At 37.6% G+C, this 17,027-nt stretch overlaps 2 protein-coding genes across 4 annotated transcripts in view; both read right to left on the bottom strand.

The window, feature by feature from the left end:
• vps39 (VPS39 subunit of HOPS complex) overlaps positions 1-4,391 on the bottom strand; it is a 29,267-nt gene extending 24,876 nt beyond the window's left edge. For both annotated transcript variants that reach the window (XM_046062237.1, XM_046062238.1), the window contains exons 1-7: positions 3,784-4,391; positions 2,833-2,898; positions 2,650-2,714; positions 1,889-1,931; positions 1,633-1,727; positions 552-650; positions 344-436 (exon numbers count right to left, since the gene is read on the bottom strand). In XM_046062237.1, coding sequence (XP_045918193.1) covers positions 344-436; positions 552-650; positions 1,633-1,727; positions 1,889-1,931; positions 2,650-2,714; positions 2,833-2,898; positions 3,784-3,856 — 534 coding nt within the window. In that variant the 5' untranslated portion in view covers positions 3,857-4,391. The remainder of the gene's footprint in view (positions 1-343; positions 437-551; positions 651-1,632; positions 1,728-1,888; positions 1,932-2,649; positions 2,715-2,832; positions 2,899-3,783) is intronic.
• Positions 4,392-5,682: 1,291 nt separating this feature from the next.
• The window catches only part of LOC123978773 (transmembrane protein 87A-like), a 17,904-nt gene continuing 6,559 nt past the window's right edge, over positions 5,683-17,027 (bottom strand). For both annotated transcript variants that reach the window (XM_046062235.1, XM_046062234.1), the window contains 17 exons: positions 15,636-15,752; positions 15,408-15,455; positions 15,239-15,280; positions 14,033-14,153; positions 13,843-13,904; positions 13,314-13,497; positions 13,102-13,201; positions 12,837-12,930; positions 11,006-11,077; positions 10,761-10,869; positions 9,720-9,778; positions 9,459-9,562; positions 9,292-9,368; positions 8,428-8,492; positions 8,280-8,332; positions 7,872-7,902; positions 5,683-7,717 (listed from right to left, as the gene is read on the bottom strand). In XM_046062235.1, coding sequence (XP_045918191.1) covers positions 7,676-7,717; positions 7,872-7,902; positions 8,280-8,332; positions 8,428-8,492; positions 9,292-9,368; positions 9,459-9,562; positions 9,720-9,778; positions 10,761-10,869; positions 11,006-11,077; positions 12,837-12,930; positions 13,102-13,201; positions 13,314-13,497; positions 13,843-13,904; positions 14,033-14,153; positions 15,239-15,280; positions 15,408-15,455; positions 15,636-15,752 — 1,380 coding nt within the window. In that variant the 3' untranslated portion in view covers positions 5,683-7,675. The remainder of the gene's footprint in view (positions 7,718-7,871; positions 7,903-8,279; positions 8,333-8,427; positions 8,493-9,291; positions 9,369-9,458; positions 9,563-9,719; positions 9,779-10,760; positions 10,870-11,005; positions 11,078-12,836; positions 12,931-13,101; positions 13,202-13,313; positions 13,498-13,842; positions 13,905-14,032; positions 14,154-15,238; positions 15,281-15,407; positions 15,456-15,635; positions 15,753-17,027) is intronic.

Here is a 17,027-nt window from a genome sequence, read left to right as displayed (position 1 = left end):
GAATTGCTGAAGACCGAGACTTATACAGTGATTTTAGCAATATGACAAAACATGACAAAAACTGAGCCTGACAGTGGGGAAGTGAATTCTGCTGCAGCCATGGTTTAAATGGTTTCTATGGATGTTTCATACTTCGATGAAAAACTGTCACTACAGCCTCTCTTCTCTGTTAAGAAACACACTACAAACCTTTTTACAGCCTTCTTGCATATCGACAAGGGACAATGTTTTTATGTTCAAAAGGTAGATTATGGGTGGAGTATCACTTTAAGTTGTAAGTACCAACTTATAAGTAAAGCTGAATGAAACTTGTGAAAGTGTTCTCCTTTTCTGTGGCACATACCCGAATGAGGTAATAGTCTCTTTTGAAACCAACACATATGGAGTTTTCACACCAAGCCATGGACTTTGGAATATCTGGAGCACCGAAGTCCCCCTGACAGACAAAAAGAAAACATTACAATGTCTTAATGTTTCAAAGGGTTGGAAAAAAAGACTAAGCTTGGATCATACTGCAGTGAGTCACATCTCAAATATATATATTTTTTAACCTGCAGTTCGTGGAACTCTCTATCTTTCCAGTAATACAGCTGGAGTTTCTTTTTTACAGCAACACACATTCTCAACCTTTCCTCTCCAGAGCTGGTTAGCTGAGGACAAAATAGACAAAATATACAATTCATGACTTCAAATCAGGGAAAACACAAGTATAACACAGAAATGTGGAAACAAAAGAATCATTATTATTGTTATGACTGTCTTTGACTGTGCCATAAAACTTTAAGGGAATCACAACACATTTTTGTATATTTTAGCCCATTTACTGCAAATTGTGTGTATCTTACATTACTGTGGAACAAAACATATTGTTGTATAGATATCTAAATGTGTTTCCAAACTGAATTTAATACAGTAAAAAAAAAATCAGCTAACAGAAACTTAACACATGCTTGAGCTTGGTAATCCATCACAATGATATCATCACATCGCTTTTTATTCTTGTCAAGGATATTTTAAACTCTGAAATAGGGGGCTGGTTTAAAAAGTGTAGTGTGTTTATGTGCTGGTGGGAGGCAGCAGCAAGTAAGATATGCTGATTCAGCCTAAGGAAATACAATGAACTTGACATGCATTGCGTCTGCATGTAGGATTGTAACTACTCGTAAGTCTCCTGCTCTTTATTTGCTTTTGTTAATTCAAGCATTACTAAAAATGTAATAAATATTATGGATTAGCTGTCTTAATCCTTTAAAGGTTTTTTTGAAATTAATTGCAAAAATTAAAAGGCTGGCTGTAACGTAGAAAACACGTATTCAAAACGCTAAAAGAGTTGCAGCAAATTGGTCTATACATGTAAAAACACTGCTTATGACCCAACTCAAAGCCATTTGATAAAACTGAATCCCTGGTCATAAAACAGCTCTACTCATCTGCCTTTTCTCTTAACCAGTCCACTAACTTATAGCTGTATAATTACAACATTGTACATCCTGTCTAGGTGAAAACTGTTCTCAGCAGAAAGATTTAGAATGGGAATAATTCAAATCAATGAATATGATAGCAATACTGTACAGTAATAATACTGCTGGAACAGTGCCTGAAATCCTAAACTGCAAGGGGATTGTAATCAACCTGCAAGTCACAGGCGAAGAGCGTGGCTCCTTTGGCTTTGGACAACACAGTGATCTGCTGGAAGGTCAGGAGGTCATGGACGTGGATGTTGTTTTCTGCAGGAGAAAAAAAGATTACTCTGTATCTGTTAATAGATGAATGCTATGTTTTGTGTCAATACACAAAAATATTGGCAGTTTCAAGGCTGAAAAGGTTTGACTAACTAGTATGTTCTTTTTAATTATTATCTATTTATTAATTAGGGAGAGAAACTTACCAAGAAGACTGACAAGTATTTTGTACTGTGAGACAACGTAGAGCTGTGGAAAGAGTAAGAAACACAAATAAAAGGTTTGAAACAAATTACTCCAAGAACAACCAGGCACCCATGTGGACAGTAAAGTGGTCACATTATGCATATTCAGGTTCATAATTTTATTTAGCGGTTGTAGCTGAACAGGTTTACATGGTTTCATTTTCAGAAAACACCATATTTTTGTCATAATGCACATTGCTGCAGCTCCTCTTTTCACCCTGTGTGTTGACCGCACTGTTTGGGTTTTTTTCACTTTGGAAACTTTTTACATGTACAAAAAATATATATGAAACAATAAAGCATAAAACACAATATGACCTCTTTAACAATACATCACACCTGGGATGAAAAAAAAACTAGAGCTCAGCTGTTTCACCCACTTTGCCTGGGGCTATCTGTAAGCATGAGAAGTTTTAACCACACAATTTGAAATCATCCCAATCACATTAATCATCTTTGGTATGTAAGTTGGCATGTGGATGGGTCTTCAGATGTGTGGGATTTCCAGATTCATTCCACGAGAGGGAGTATGCCATTGGCAATTAAGAGCCGAATTTAGATCAGACAGTGCGAATATTAATTATAACAGGGCAATACAGAATGTAGTACTACACATTGAAAGTGCTTGAGTTCCCTCACCAGACATCTTCCCCACAGTGTTTTTGATTTGTGCAGAAATTAGTCTGGGGTTATCCTAAACCTCATTCTGCAGTCTTATCTACCTGCTGAATCTTCTTGGAGAAGTTCTTATTGGATTTTTCCAGTGTTACCTCAAACCGGTTGGTGCCTAAGGGGAAAAGAGACATGTTTATCAATGACTAACTTTTATTTGATGCGGGCAACAGTAAGTTAAGAAGGACTGCAAAGGAATCAGTTGCATCCCACATCCCCTTGGCTCTTCCTACCTGCATCCTTCTTTATTCGGTAGAGAAGAAGATGTCCTGGCTTTGTTCCCACAAGTAGCCAGTCCTCTGTGGGAAGAAAAACTGAAGAGTAAGGTTCTGACAGTTCAAATGATGCGGTCTTAAGTTTAATACACACCTAGAGGGACCAGTGTCGAAGAATAAAAAAGTTGCATAAACATATCGCACTATACATAAAGTAGTGCCTCTATCATTGTTTTTACGAATTGTTTGTGCGTATATGCTGATGTCTTTTATGTGTCATAATATTTGTGCTTGTGTAATTATGTCTCTGCTTATGTGATCTCTGCTTATGTGATCTCTTTTTATGCGATTCATGCTTTTTTGCATTATCTATGCTTCTGTGTTCTGTGTTGTACTTATGAGCCTGTGTATGTTTTAATACGTAAAACATCAATTAATCGCCCAAGCTTTTATTTGCTTAAATCGCTGGACTCACCCTGCCTATATTTGGGGCAGGCCTTTACTATGCCTGTAAATCTGAATGAATAATATATTGGTGATCATTGAACTAAACAATTCAATAGTGGAGAATCTAACCGATCAAATGATGTGTAGCATGTCCATACTGACAAATGTTTAAACATTTATATTTGTATGCACAATCTAAGCAGCTTAGAGCTAGCTCAAGCAAGTGACCCAATGGGCTTTCAGAGGTTGTATAAATCCAGAAAACTTCTAATTGAGACCTGTTTTTATTTATCAATATGAGTAGCCAAACCAGGCCAGGAAAAGGGACAGGCGTCTAATTAGGACAAGGCTTTTAATTGAAGTTTTACAGTACTGTCTGTTATGCTATCAACCAGCCAGTGACTGCAGATGAAAATAGGTCTGTTTGGCTACATCTGGTACATTTATTGGACTTAAGTCCTCATGTTGATAAATCTGGACTCTCCCTTTTATATAAACAACAAACAAGTGTCAACAACTTACCCCAGGCAGCAAGACAGTCAATTTGAAGGGGAAGCTTTTCCAAAATAGGCACTGATTCATATGCGTCATGCATCTTGAAGTAATATTGCTGATTCAATTACAGACGGCACTGATGGATCAATCCCACACGGAGTTGACGCCTGCTGGGCAACAGCTGACCGACTGACCGCTGATAAATCTGTCAGGATGGTACGCCTTTATGTATCGCCATTAACCGACTGAGCAGTTCCGTGTTTCGACAGGCAATGAGGAAATCTTGTCTGGTACGCCTGGTATCGCACACTTTTTTAATGCTATGCAGTTTGGCTTGTTAGCCACCTAGCTTTCCGACCAAAACAACAGCTGGTTGTTAGCCTGCTAGCTTAGAAGTTAGCAAGCAACGACTTCTGCTCCCAAACATTGTTCCCTCTCACTCCATGCTGGCTGAAACTTGAACAAAGGCAGTCAATCACTTTGTCGGTAAAAGACAAACACAACCTTCAGTTAACTTAATACAAACAGTAACCGCTGCATTGGCCGTAGCGGTTAGTTTTCGTTAGCCAGGTTAGCTTCTTGATACTTCCTCAGCTGTGTTGACGACGGCTGCGCGAGAGAATGTGGTTTGACAGGCACGTGACAGAAGTCAGTACACTCACGAGGAACTCATTAAAGGTACAGCTTGACTAAATTTGTAGTTTCAGCCATACAGTTTTATTTTTATACACTTTTATTCATGGATTTTTAAAAACAATCATTTACCTGTCGAAAATAAAGACTGGAAACTGCTGTACAGTCTGTGTGATATTGAAACATTAGAGATTTTTTTTTTACCTCCATTTTTTTTAGAAAGCACTTAGGTGCATCAAATCATAAAAATACTTGGTTTTAATTCCTGATTACACTTCCTTCTTTTATATTTGTTGTTTTGTTTTCAGTATGTCTTGTCTTTTTAAATCACTTTAATGTTTCTGCTAATGTTTTTGTAATGGTTAAGTTGTTTTAAGATACATACAGTATACATTATCGTTCAAAGGTTTGTGGGCGCTTGTATTTGTTTTACAATATTTATATATATATTTGTTTTTTTGACCATTAAAATAACATCAAATTGATAATATTTATATATATTTTTGTTTTTTTGACCATTAAAATAACATGAAATTGATAAGAAATACAGTGTAGACATTGTTAATATTGTAAATGACTAATGTTGCTGCAAACGGCTGATTTGTAATGGATTATCTACAGAGGCATACAGATGCCCATTATCAGCAACCGTCAGCCCTGTGCTCCAGTGGCATGTTGTGTTTGCTAATCAAAGTTTATCATTTTAAAAGGCTAAATGATCATTAGAAAACCCTTTTGCAATCATGGTGGCACATCTTAAAAAACTTCTGTGCTGATTAATGAAACAACAAAACTGGCCTTTTTTATACTACTTGAGTATTTGGAGCATCAGCATTTGTGGGTTCTATTACAGGCTCAAAATGGCCAGAAACAAATAACTTTCTTCTCAAACTGGTCAGTTTATTCTCGGTCTGAGAAATGAAGATGCTGGTCCTTCTAGAGAGAGTTGCAAAGAATAGCCTTATCTCAGATCGGCCAGTAAAAAGAAAAGAATAGGGCTGAAACTGCCTTGTTCTTTGCCACTGGTTTATAACATTAACAATCTACCCTGTATTTCTGATCAATTTCATGTTATTTTAATATACAAAAAAATTACTTTTGATAACAAGGAATTTTCAGTTGTACAGTAAAAGGTACATTATTATTGTTGTTAATAATAATAATAATTCACAACAGTCTAAGCCACCCAAAACTAACAATGTGTAGCATCTATTAGCAACAATTATATAAAAAAACAACAATATGCTTAATAATAGGAACCTACTTAAATACACACAAAACTGACATTATAACCAAATTTCAATATAAATTTTATTTGCAGCACATATGCAAAAAGCCATACAATATCATCAGCTTCACATTACAATGCAGACTCACATTCAGAAATTGGGTTTAGTGTCTCTTTAAAATAAAATATCCTCAACAAGACTTGAAACCCCCCCCCATAAATTAAGTAATTTAAAATATTCACACATACTACAGTAGGTTGCACAAGGACAGGGATATAATTCTGCCAAATAAGGCGAGATTATTTTGCAGTGTGAATGGGATAGGCTCAAAAAAATCTGAAATTAAGATTAAGCATGTGCATTATATATATATATGTTTTAAACTACCCTGTGCTTCTGTACTCTGACCTAGTTAGTGGAGGTGTAGTGAGAAATGTTTACATACATACAGTAAATTACATGTATAGCTAAATTTAGGCCCAAACCACATCTTTGAGGCCAATCGTTGGGTTTTGTGATTTAATATCTAAAAAAAGTTTACAACATGAAGTGGACCTAAATCACTGCTTTGTGAAATGCTACAAAATTTAACTTTTTATAGAAAAAAAACAAACAAAAACATCCTTATGTTTAGAGTTATGACTACTTCTGCACAGTCTATGCTTCTGCATGAGAACGGGTCTGGACAATATTTTTTATAAGAGTCATACATTTTCCCCACTCACTAAGGACCAAACAATCATATTTTCACTTGCTTGAACTGTTCTGTGTAAATAACAATATCTCAGAGAAGTGATCTGGTGTAATGCTCATGTGTACAAAATGAATACTTCTGACGACACTGTGTTTACAATAGTATTAACTTGGCTTTGAAAGAGTTTCATTCTCCCAGCCCAGAACAGTACTGCATGTTCCAGTTAACACGAGAATCTTTAAAACACAGATGTAGTGTGTTTTACCCTGACAACTGCGATATGCTTCAAGTATCAATATTCACTGATGCAGTATTGTTTACATAGAGTAATCCATGTTCAGGATTACTCAGTTAGCCAGACAACAAAGTGTTAGTTATGTGTTAACAATAAGACTTACATATATAATTTGTTGGTGCAGCTACAAGAAATGAGCTCAGGAAATCTTCACTGGTAAGGTAAAAGCATTAAAACTTTTTTTGTTTGTTTTTTGTTATCTGGCTAAATGGTTAATCATACCATAAAGTTGCTCGCTCATTTCAATTTTAAATATACGTCATTATGTGACCTATGAAATATATAGTGCAATAAAACACAAACTGAAAACAGCATTTTATTTATGGCACAGTACACCTCTGAAGATAACCTACAGTTCAAGTGTTTCATTCATTGTGTTTGCTCAAATATAATTTTACTATGCATAATAACTTGGCGTTTTCAGCATGTGTTTTCAATCATCTGATTTCTTGGCTGAGACATCCGCCAATTTGTACCTGAACAGATTTGAAATCAGTCCTCACAGTCTTACAAATTTGACCAATCAGGCGATCTGCAATTCAGGCGAGGAAAAGCAGGTGAGGAAACTTCTCTCAGATGTTTTCATGTTCCTCCCAAGTGCTCATAAAACCACACGCCCCATTAAAGTTTAAAACCACAGGACAGGATTTTGATAAATAGTCTATTTTTCACAAGGGCATCGCGTAATTCACCCAGTTTCTGCTTGACTTGACTTTGGTGTTACTGAAGAAACATCTATGAAACAAATAAAATATTTATCAAAGTCCTGTGCTTTGTAATTGATTCAGTTTCACCCCCTTCACAGAATGCCAATCATGACATTAACAGCCAACCCATCTAACTACGGATTGCACAGTCCCGCCTTAATATAAACACACAATTAATGCTTCTGTGAGCTTTCTAGTGTTACATTGTACCTGTAAAATAAAATTAAAAAAGGAAAGTCTCTGGAGGGAACGGTTAGCTTTGCCCACATTTTTTGGTAATCAGACCACTCAGAACGCATTCATTGACGCCTCAGTGAAATTGCCTTCAATTTATTCTCACGTCATCTTCTCGCTTTTACGTCTATTCCATTTTGGATCTCTCCATCTTGGTTTTCAGGATTTCCTGGAAAAAGAGAACATAGATTAATACATGCACTGTAACGCGATTGGGGGAATGACAGCACAGTAAAAAGGTCATAACCAGGAGCATTTTAAATAGACAAAAAGGTCATTGGAAATCATGGGACTGGCAGAGGGAATGTAAAAGGACCCTTTACCTCTTCCTCATCTAGCATTACAGGGAGAGCTCTGTATGAAGAGAAAAAATGCAGAGGAGGAGGCAGTCAGTTTAGTCACACAGTCCAGGCCTGGGTCAAACACTTTAAGATACTCTCTATAGCTTGTTTGTGCCCCCAAAGTGTTATATTCCCAAAGTGTTAAGTATTATATTATTTGAGTATACACAGTATATCTTTCTAGCCTGAGCTGTCCTTGATAAGGTACTGTAAGCTGCATTCATACAATTACATAAACTGAGATAATATGACATTTTAAGAAGGATTACCGTTATAAGCCGATACCTTATTCTCACAAATTCCAGGTTGCGTAAGGCTGTATGTTTTTGTGAAGCCTTGAGCCTGCAGAGACTGTCACTACGAGTGTCAGCTCAAAGTGACTTTACTTACACATCGGCAACAGTTGTAGGAATGTTCTCCTCAACCCATTTCAGGTCTTCATCCTGGAAAAAGCAGAGTTTAGAAATACAAAATTATTAAATTATGTGTGAAAAAGCAATAAATGGACAGAGATGTTGACAGGAGACAGTTGACCCACCTCTTTACTCAACAGTTTCTGGGAGCCATTAGAGTCAGGCTTTGAGCCTCTCATCTTCATTCCCTCTAAAAAATAATAAAAAAAATAGAGAGAGAAAAAAAGCCCATTGAAATCACATAAGTCTCTTGTCCAATAATATGATTATAAGATAACCATTTTCCATTTATATTATTATATGCTTACAAGGGTAGCAGTTCTAAAATAATCTGTTCTCCACATATCTGCATGATGAGATTAAGATCATGGCCTCAATAGCCCCAGTTAACACGGTCGTCTTTATGGGATCTGAGGTAAATTGTGAGCAGACCTAAATTATTTGCAGATGTGTACATTTATCACAGGCCTTCCAGCAAATTTAGACAAACAGCTGATATCTATATTCATATAAAAAAATTTGCTCTATTAAATCTAGCTTTTACTGGATACTTTAGCTAGCCTGCATATCAAACATGTTTACAAGAAGACAATACTGGTTAGCTGACTGAATAGCATGTTGACTGATCGTAAACACTGACAATATGACATTAAACAAATGCTACATCAATCATAATTATCAGAGACAAAAGGATCGGGGGCCACAAACAGCACAGGCACCTGGTAGCAGAGTGGTTAAGATACATAAAACCACATGCATGTTGCAGAGAGCGCAACAATTAACTGTGCATGTTTGAATTGTATAAAGTAGGCCAAGTCATACAATGCAATCATCAAATGTGTTCAAGTGTTGATAGCAACTGATGCCCATGAGCTGAGGACATAAGATCTAAAAGTCAATTTCTCTGGTTGCCAGGGCATCCCACTCCACCTATTTCTATTCTAAATACTGTCTGATGCAGGTGTCATTGAGAGAATAGTAAGTCTTACCAAATGCCTCACTCAGCATGGGCTCCTTAGCCTCTTCCTCTTCATCATCTTCATCAATAAGAGGAGAATGGGAGAACCTAAAATAAAACAGAACCAAATTTTAAATATAACTACTAACAACCTTAAATGGGCTCCAGAATCAGCCCCAGGTCCAGATTGACTCTGACCTCTGGCTGTTAGCAGAGGGTCGCAGCAGCACCATGATAACCAGAAGAATGGTGGAGAACAGGAGACGCCAGAAAGCATCGTCTACCCACAAGTCCCTCCAACCCTGTGGAAAGGATAAAAATAGAAAACAGTGAACACAGAGATCATTGTTATCAGTTCACTTTTCATCTCTGTATAAACAAGAAACAGAAATCTAATGAAGGCACAGGACCGGAACACAATACAATGACTAATCAATCAATAACAGAAAACAAACTGACCGTCTGGCAGTCTACCAGCTTGAAAACTTTGGTGGTCCAGATGATGAATATGATGGAAGCTGTGGACACAAAGTAAACACTCATGTCACTTTGATGTCTGTAAACCAGATGCAAATGCTCACCAACAGCCCCCAGAAAAAAATAATTAGAAAAAGTTATCTCTGCCAAAGGTTTGGCAAACAAATACAAATGCATTTATACACTTTAATATATCAAAAGCAACAGTATAGGACATGCATGTTAAAGGAATTGTTCATATGCTTATTAGCTTTCTTGCTGAGAGTTAAATAAGGAGATCAATACACTCCTACATCTGTACATAAATGTATAGCAGGAGCCAGCAGTAAATTAGCTTAGCTAAGCATAAGGTATAGAAACACTTAGCCTGGCTCTGTTCAAATGTAATAAAATTCGGCTAACAGCACCTCTAAAGCTCACTAATAAATGCATTATATCTCCTTTGTTTACAGAGAAATAGAAACTGAAATACTTTAGTTTCAGATGTTGACCTTGCTAAAAGAATACTCCACCAAATTAGCATTGCACTCCAAGACTCATGACAGACAGTTAAAAAAACTAAGACATAAATAACAATAACTGTGAAGCTGACTTTTTAATTCCACCCATTTTTCTTCTCTGTCAAAACCTGGTGCCGACATTGACCATAATGCAATTCAGGTGTTTACAGTTTGGTCAGGGTTATGCTCGTAGCGCCTAAAGTAACCTCGAGCAACTAGCTTCAGTTTGAGATGAGGAAAGTGCTACAGAGGTCTGGTAAGCTCACTTCTTTTAAACTCTTCTTCTTGAACCTCCAGATGTTTCCATTTTCAAACAGTTGTTGCCTCAATATAACCAGCTCCCTCTGGACCCATACGATGCTTTTTACAACTTTTTTCAGTGGTACGCCCCAACACCTGTTAACAGACTTTAATGTGTAAAATCTGTAGAGTTCCCCTTAAACAGATTATAATAGAGCAGCTGTTTCTGAACTCAGGTACAGCTCTACAAAGGATAATCAATATCAGAGCAGTTGCTACTCACCGACAACAGAGAAGATTAGAGTGTTGGTAAAGTGCTGATACAAAGAGAGTTTCACTACATTTCTGCGGAGCTTCAGGAGACGAGTGGTTTGAGACAGACTGATGAAAATGTAGATGCAAATTAAGGAAAATATACTGTATATACAGTAATTTAACCATAATAAAAAGCTTGTATCTGCAATGCTTCTGAAATACAAATCCTGATTAGCCCTGAGTAGCCATTTTGGCTGGTTGGGTAAAGGATATCCACCACATGACACAGGAGTCAATAAGGGAGAGGCTGAGATTGGCCACCAGGGCAACCGTCCCATAGAAACCCTGTAAAAAAGAGGCAAAAGTCAGATTTTACAAACGAAACAAAACATGAACCTAGAGAACAGCAACTGTGTGTGACTGAAAGAGAGAATAATTACTTAATCATGAAGTGCTTTTACAGAGATAAGCTGGTGTTGAAATCTGGTTAAGATTTAAGTTTCCCCTCTTTGGAGCGCCCTCCAAACGAGTTGTTTGTTTAACTGTTTTTATGACTTTTTGAACTTTCTGCAGTGTCTCTGGCAGCTTTAGAAAATCACTCTTAGATCAAATTTGTCATTCTCTGTTATCATCACTTGTCTGCCTCCCAGAGACTGAATCCCTGCATAACCTTCTCTCTCTATCGCCTTCTCTGCTCAGATCAAATTTATTTATACAGTGTGCCTTGAAAGCTGCACCAGGCAAGAGTTTTATGTAAAAATACACCACCACTATCAGCTTCAATCAGCCTGTGGAGGCTGCATCAGACAATGTCCCATCTGCCCTAGTTGAAATGCAGAGGGTTCATTATATTTGTCTGTATGAAATTCATCTGTGGCACAGAAAATGGTGAATTAAATGAAATAAACAGCAGCAAGAATGTGCCTCCCAGAGAAAGCTAGGCTCAGTGTTAAATCCTTTTCCTCTCTCATCCATTTAGTATATTTTGGGATACAATATCTTCACTGGGTGGTTTGATTGATATAGATTTGGGTGCACCATGCAGGCTATTTATGCCACCTAACAGGATCTACCCGTCGCTGTCATCTAAAGCTAAGTTTAGACTGTGCAGAGTGCTGCCTTTAATTTAAAATCATTTCAAACCTCGCTGTTGATCGTAATTATGGTCAGCATTTTTTTCCAGCAATAGCCATTTAATGTACTTACATTTTACTCAAGCATTGGCAATGCAAACGGCATTGTTCACCTACTTGCCTGCGTACTTTGCGTGTAACTGGAGGATTAAACCTGAATCCACTAGGGTGCAGATCAGGACCGATCATCTCTTGGTGACACCGGATTATCTTCCTTTACAATCTCCGAATTTGCACATCATAAACTAACCAAACATAGCAACACTCGAGCAGGTTGTGATTTTAATGAGACATCGTAACGACTAGTTTCAGGAGTTTTATTGTAAACATCCCACCATAAATCTCCTTTTTTAAGTCTGCTACTGACCTTCTTCTTTTGGGTTTAATGGTGGTTGGCAAACCAACTGCATAACGTTACCGCCACCACCTGGGCTGGTGTGTGGAACAGTGGAGAGCTGCTGACCTGCCGGTCAGATCGACATACTGCCCCCACGTTCATGTGCGTAATTGCATCTTGCGGACACGTAGTGTTAATTCCTGGCGAATTGCACAAGCTACGCTCCAAAGGAACGCAGGATACGCGTGGCAGCCATCAAGTACTGGCGGGGGTGGTGATGGCGCACAAAAAAATGCCTGCCTTTGGTGTGAGAGACCCGGATTCAATCCCCCACTGTGACACATTCACCATTGTGTCCCTGAGCAAGACACTTAACCCCTAGTTGCTCCAGAGGCGCGCAAAATCTGACATATACAACAATTGTAAGTCGCTTTGGATAAAAGTGTCAGCTAAATGAGTACATCTAAGTATATCCAGGGCTATAGGAAACGATGCAGCATGTAAATCCAACGTCACTGTTTTTAATTTAAGATCACTGATATCAGCTTCACTGTTCACTCTGTAGTCACTGCTAGTGCAAACCAAACATTTCCTAATTTATTAATAGTCAATACTAAAAAAAAACAGTACTTACACCAGTCACTCTTAGCACACCTTCCACAGAGGAGAAGAGCAGGTAGAGAAGCCCAACAGCTACCAGCCTGTGCACTGTGGTACCCAACCTGGGCCTACACAAGTGAGGGGAAAAAATGAAATGAAATGAGAGTATTAGCAGCAAGTCCTCCCAATTTGTAATGACTAATGACTCATCATTTCACTGGATAAATATTTAAAACTATCTTAAAATGGTAATAGAGGTAACGTGAGGTAACAGGTCAGTTTTAAAAGAGCGAACTTACTTGACTATGCCATAACCAAGACTGACAATGAGGACCAGGATTCTGGCTAGAGATCTTTTGAGTGCAGAGAGCAGCTCAGCAAAAATCACAGCACCTTGAACTGTGAAGACAAAAACACACAAACAAAATGACGATTATAAACAGGCTAAAGTGTAAGAGAAAAGAGAAAAAACCTTATTCCACAGATAGGCCAATATATTAAATCAACCAACCGTAGTCTCCTTTGTAACGGATGCTCTGGTATTCTGAGTAAAACACAGCTTTTTCCAGCATGCCCAGGATGATGACAGCACCGATCCAGAACTGGATCCGCAACAGATCCCTCCAATAGCAGGCACACCAGAAGAGCCAGAGAGCCCCAAACAGCACATACACAATGCACATGATCATGAAGAACTGTGATGGAAAGAAGAGAGAGAAAAGCATAATATGTGCAGAATATTGAGCTTGAAGATTCAATCTTGGCCTTGGAAACTCAACCAAAGGTATAACTTTTTGTTTCCAAAGCTTTCAACCACATACAGTCCACTCCACTGAGAAACTCTGTTCGATGAGGAAGGCCACAACATGTGGCTGGAAGCTTCAGAAACAGAAAGACTGTTTTGTAAAATATTCTGTATGTTTTGATTTAAAAACCTTTATGGCTAATATGGTTTTGATTTAGTCGTAACCATAATTTGTCTTTAAGACTTGTTTCTTTTTATTTAAAAACCCTCCCTTTATATCATTTTAAATATATACCATCATCAGGGGCCAGTCTGCTGGAGAAGAGTAGTCATGTGGTCTCTTCATCTCAACTACCACTGGGGAGAGAAAAATAAAAAAGGAACTTCTGACTTCTCGCTTATTAGATTTTTTACTCTTTTATATTTACCAATGTATCTACTGAGTAAATACGATACATTCTAATGTTTCTGAATTGATTTCTCACTTGTAAAGGCAAAGTTGAGGTGCTCTGCGTTGTCTTCATCCTCAACTCTGTACAAAGGTTGCACCTTCACTATGAACAGATATGGACTGTCCTCCCAAGCTTTGGCCACTGCACTGATATCCTGCAAAAAGATGATTGTGAGCAAATTATGATAGGGGTTATTTATACTTTATATGTACACCCACTAAAACCATAAATGAAGACATTACCTCAATATCTGAAAAGCATCAGACAGAACTGAATGTTTCCGGGGTCATGGTTTGATATCGTAATACTGAATTACTTATGTGATCTCTCGCAATACTTTTGCGTTAGCTTGCAATACAATTTGCATTACTTGAATTTGGGTTACCTCACGACACGAGGCTAGAGTGATTGCACCATCAACTGTGGCTGATTCTGTCCGTTTCAGAGCAGCAAATGTTACTATAACTACTGGAAGCTTGTTAAAATTGTTCCCTACACGTTGTCATAACCGGCTGCCACTGTGGCTGCGATTCTGACAGGCTGCCAATGTGATCATAACTATAGCTACAGGATGGCTACAGCTTTGGTCGCTGCTGTTACTGTGATTATGTCTGTAGCCATGGCTGTGGCTTTTGACTGCTATGACGACCAAAGCTGTGACATATTAGTTTTTGAATGGGTGTATCAATGCAGGGGCTGTGCAGTGAGGTGACATGGCTGTGCTGAGTGGGAGAAGCTATTCCTGAACACTTGTGGTGTACAATATGATAACATCTGTCATATTGGATAGAAGAACCAGGAAATCTCAGCTACAGTGCTTTCTTGGCTAATGTTAGTAGGAGCAGTAAAGAGAAGTCACAATACAGCTACCACAGTCATATCCATAGCATCACAGAAACAACTACAATTAGAGTCCAGAGCCAAACAGAGCAGATACAACAGCATTAATGTCAGAGCTTGCCCCTTACAAAAGGAGTAATAAACAATAAAGGCATAAACGTAACATGCCAGATCATCTCTCTATTCTGAAGCATATGCCAGATCGTTACTCTAAACTGACTGTGTATCATAACTAGACTGGTCACAAACTGTTCCAAGGGGTATGCAAAAGAAGTTCAGGAAAAACTATTCCCACTGTGACCCTCGGGAGCTCAATGGGACTTGAGCTACGATATGAGCCCTGATAAAAACATATATTTAAAGACATTTACATTAAATGTGATAACAACATGTACTTACTGGCTTGTCAGGCCAAAAAAGCGTCTGATTTGATGGGTCACTCTAACCAGAACAAAGAACAGTGTTAAATTGGACAGACAACACAAACAAATTTTAAAAACAACCCCAATGCTTCATATTACAGAGTATTTAGATATTATGGTCAATCCATCCATGATCAGTGACTCACCTTTGGGCTAGTGAGGGGCTGATATGGGTTGAAGTCTGCATAATACACCTAAGTGAGATGACAGAGTAAAGACGTTTTTATGGAGTTACCTGAAATACCCAAACATTAGATAACTGCAGCACTAACAAACACTGAGCTTAAACTTATGTACATAGTGATGATTAATTGTGTAAGCCTTTGTTTATGTACTATTTATTATAAGATAACACCTTTGTCTTGGTCACAAACCTTTGGTAAGAAGAGGGAGGAGCAGTTGTCAAAGTACATATAGCCCTGACTGTAGAAGCCACTCCAGCCGTCTTTCAACATGTGGTCCATACCGAACATGTTCATGGCTTTGTTGTCCTACAAAGACAGTAAGGGGAACTAAATTACACTGTTTGCAGCCAGTTAATTCTCTTAAAGTATACTGATGTTGCAACATTATACCAAATTAATGGTATAATGTAAATTATCAAACTGTGTCAACTGTAGACTCAACAGGCAGAATACTAAATTTACGATCCAACAGTGGTTGAAAGACAAATTGTCATTCAACTACAGATGGAGGTTAAGTCTTACACAAGTGAATGAGCAAATTGATCTGATTGTTTCACTTTTTTCCCAATGGATATGTCCCAACGTTCTCTGGGTGTGCATTTTTATATAAAAAATCCACATGTATTACAAAATATTAAAAACTGCATGTGGCAGTAGTTTTTCATATTCTATATCCAGTTTATTTATTTTATATAGACTGCTGTGTATAAAAGCTGCACCAAACAACTAAGTTATTAAAAAGAACACCAAAGCCACACAACACTGCATATTTCAAAACAGAATATGAGGAGTAGTAATGAAATCAGCATCAATGTGCAGTTTTAGTAAGACCAATGAATATCACAGTGTTCATTTTTGTCCCAACTGATTTTCTTTTGATTGTATGGATTTCATTTTGTGATCACTACAAACAGCTCAACTTCACGTAGTCCTCCAAATACTTTCAATTCAATCCATCCCACTACGTTGGTATATTCCTTTACTAGTGGAAACCTATATAAAACTGCAAAGATTAGATATCAGTCAGTCCATAAGAAACATCATTGCTATGTGATTCCTCTTTGGACAGTGGAGAGAAATTCTAATTTATTTAGGCCTTATAATGCCTTAGCCTAAACAACCTACTAAATAAGTAAAATAAATGTTGAAAGAATAGTTGCAAAAATCCAAATCACAAATGTGGCTTCTTTTGTTTACACAACAGATTGGTGGTAAAACTGCACATCTGAGGCACACATTAGCTTGACAGTACACTAATGACAATTGGAAATAAATGTGCAGCTTTTTAAATTGAATACTTAGGTCTTATAAAGGAACTCAACCGAACAGTTAAAGTAGCAGGTAGTTAGACAGCTTGTTAACTTTCTATTTGAATAATTTTAGACTTTTGATTTCATTAAAAATATAAAACATATCGTAAAATGTATTACAATATCTTTTTTTATTTGGTGAAAAGCGTTCAGGACTTCTTCACTACTTTCTTGTCTTATCTGCCAGTAAGTGAAGAACAAAGGAGAAAAACAATGCTTGAAGTCAGTCTTCTTATTTCTTCTTTTTTAAAAGAATGCTTTGAGTCTGACA

This window comes from Micropterus dolomieu, linkage group LG11 (genome assembly GCF_021292245.1).
Source record: "Micropterus dolomieu isolate WLL.071019.BEF.003 ecotype Adirondacks linkage group LG11, ASM2129224v1, whole genome shotgun sequence".
In the NCBI taxonomy this organism is placed as follows: Eukaryota; Metazoa; Chordata; class Actinopteri; order Centrarchiformes; family Centrarchidae; genus Micropterus; species Micropterus dolomieu.
Note: the sequence above shows the minus strand (reverse complement) of the source record. Positions and strands in the feature narration are given on the sequence as shown.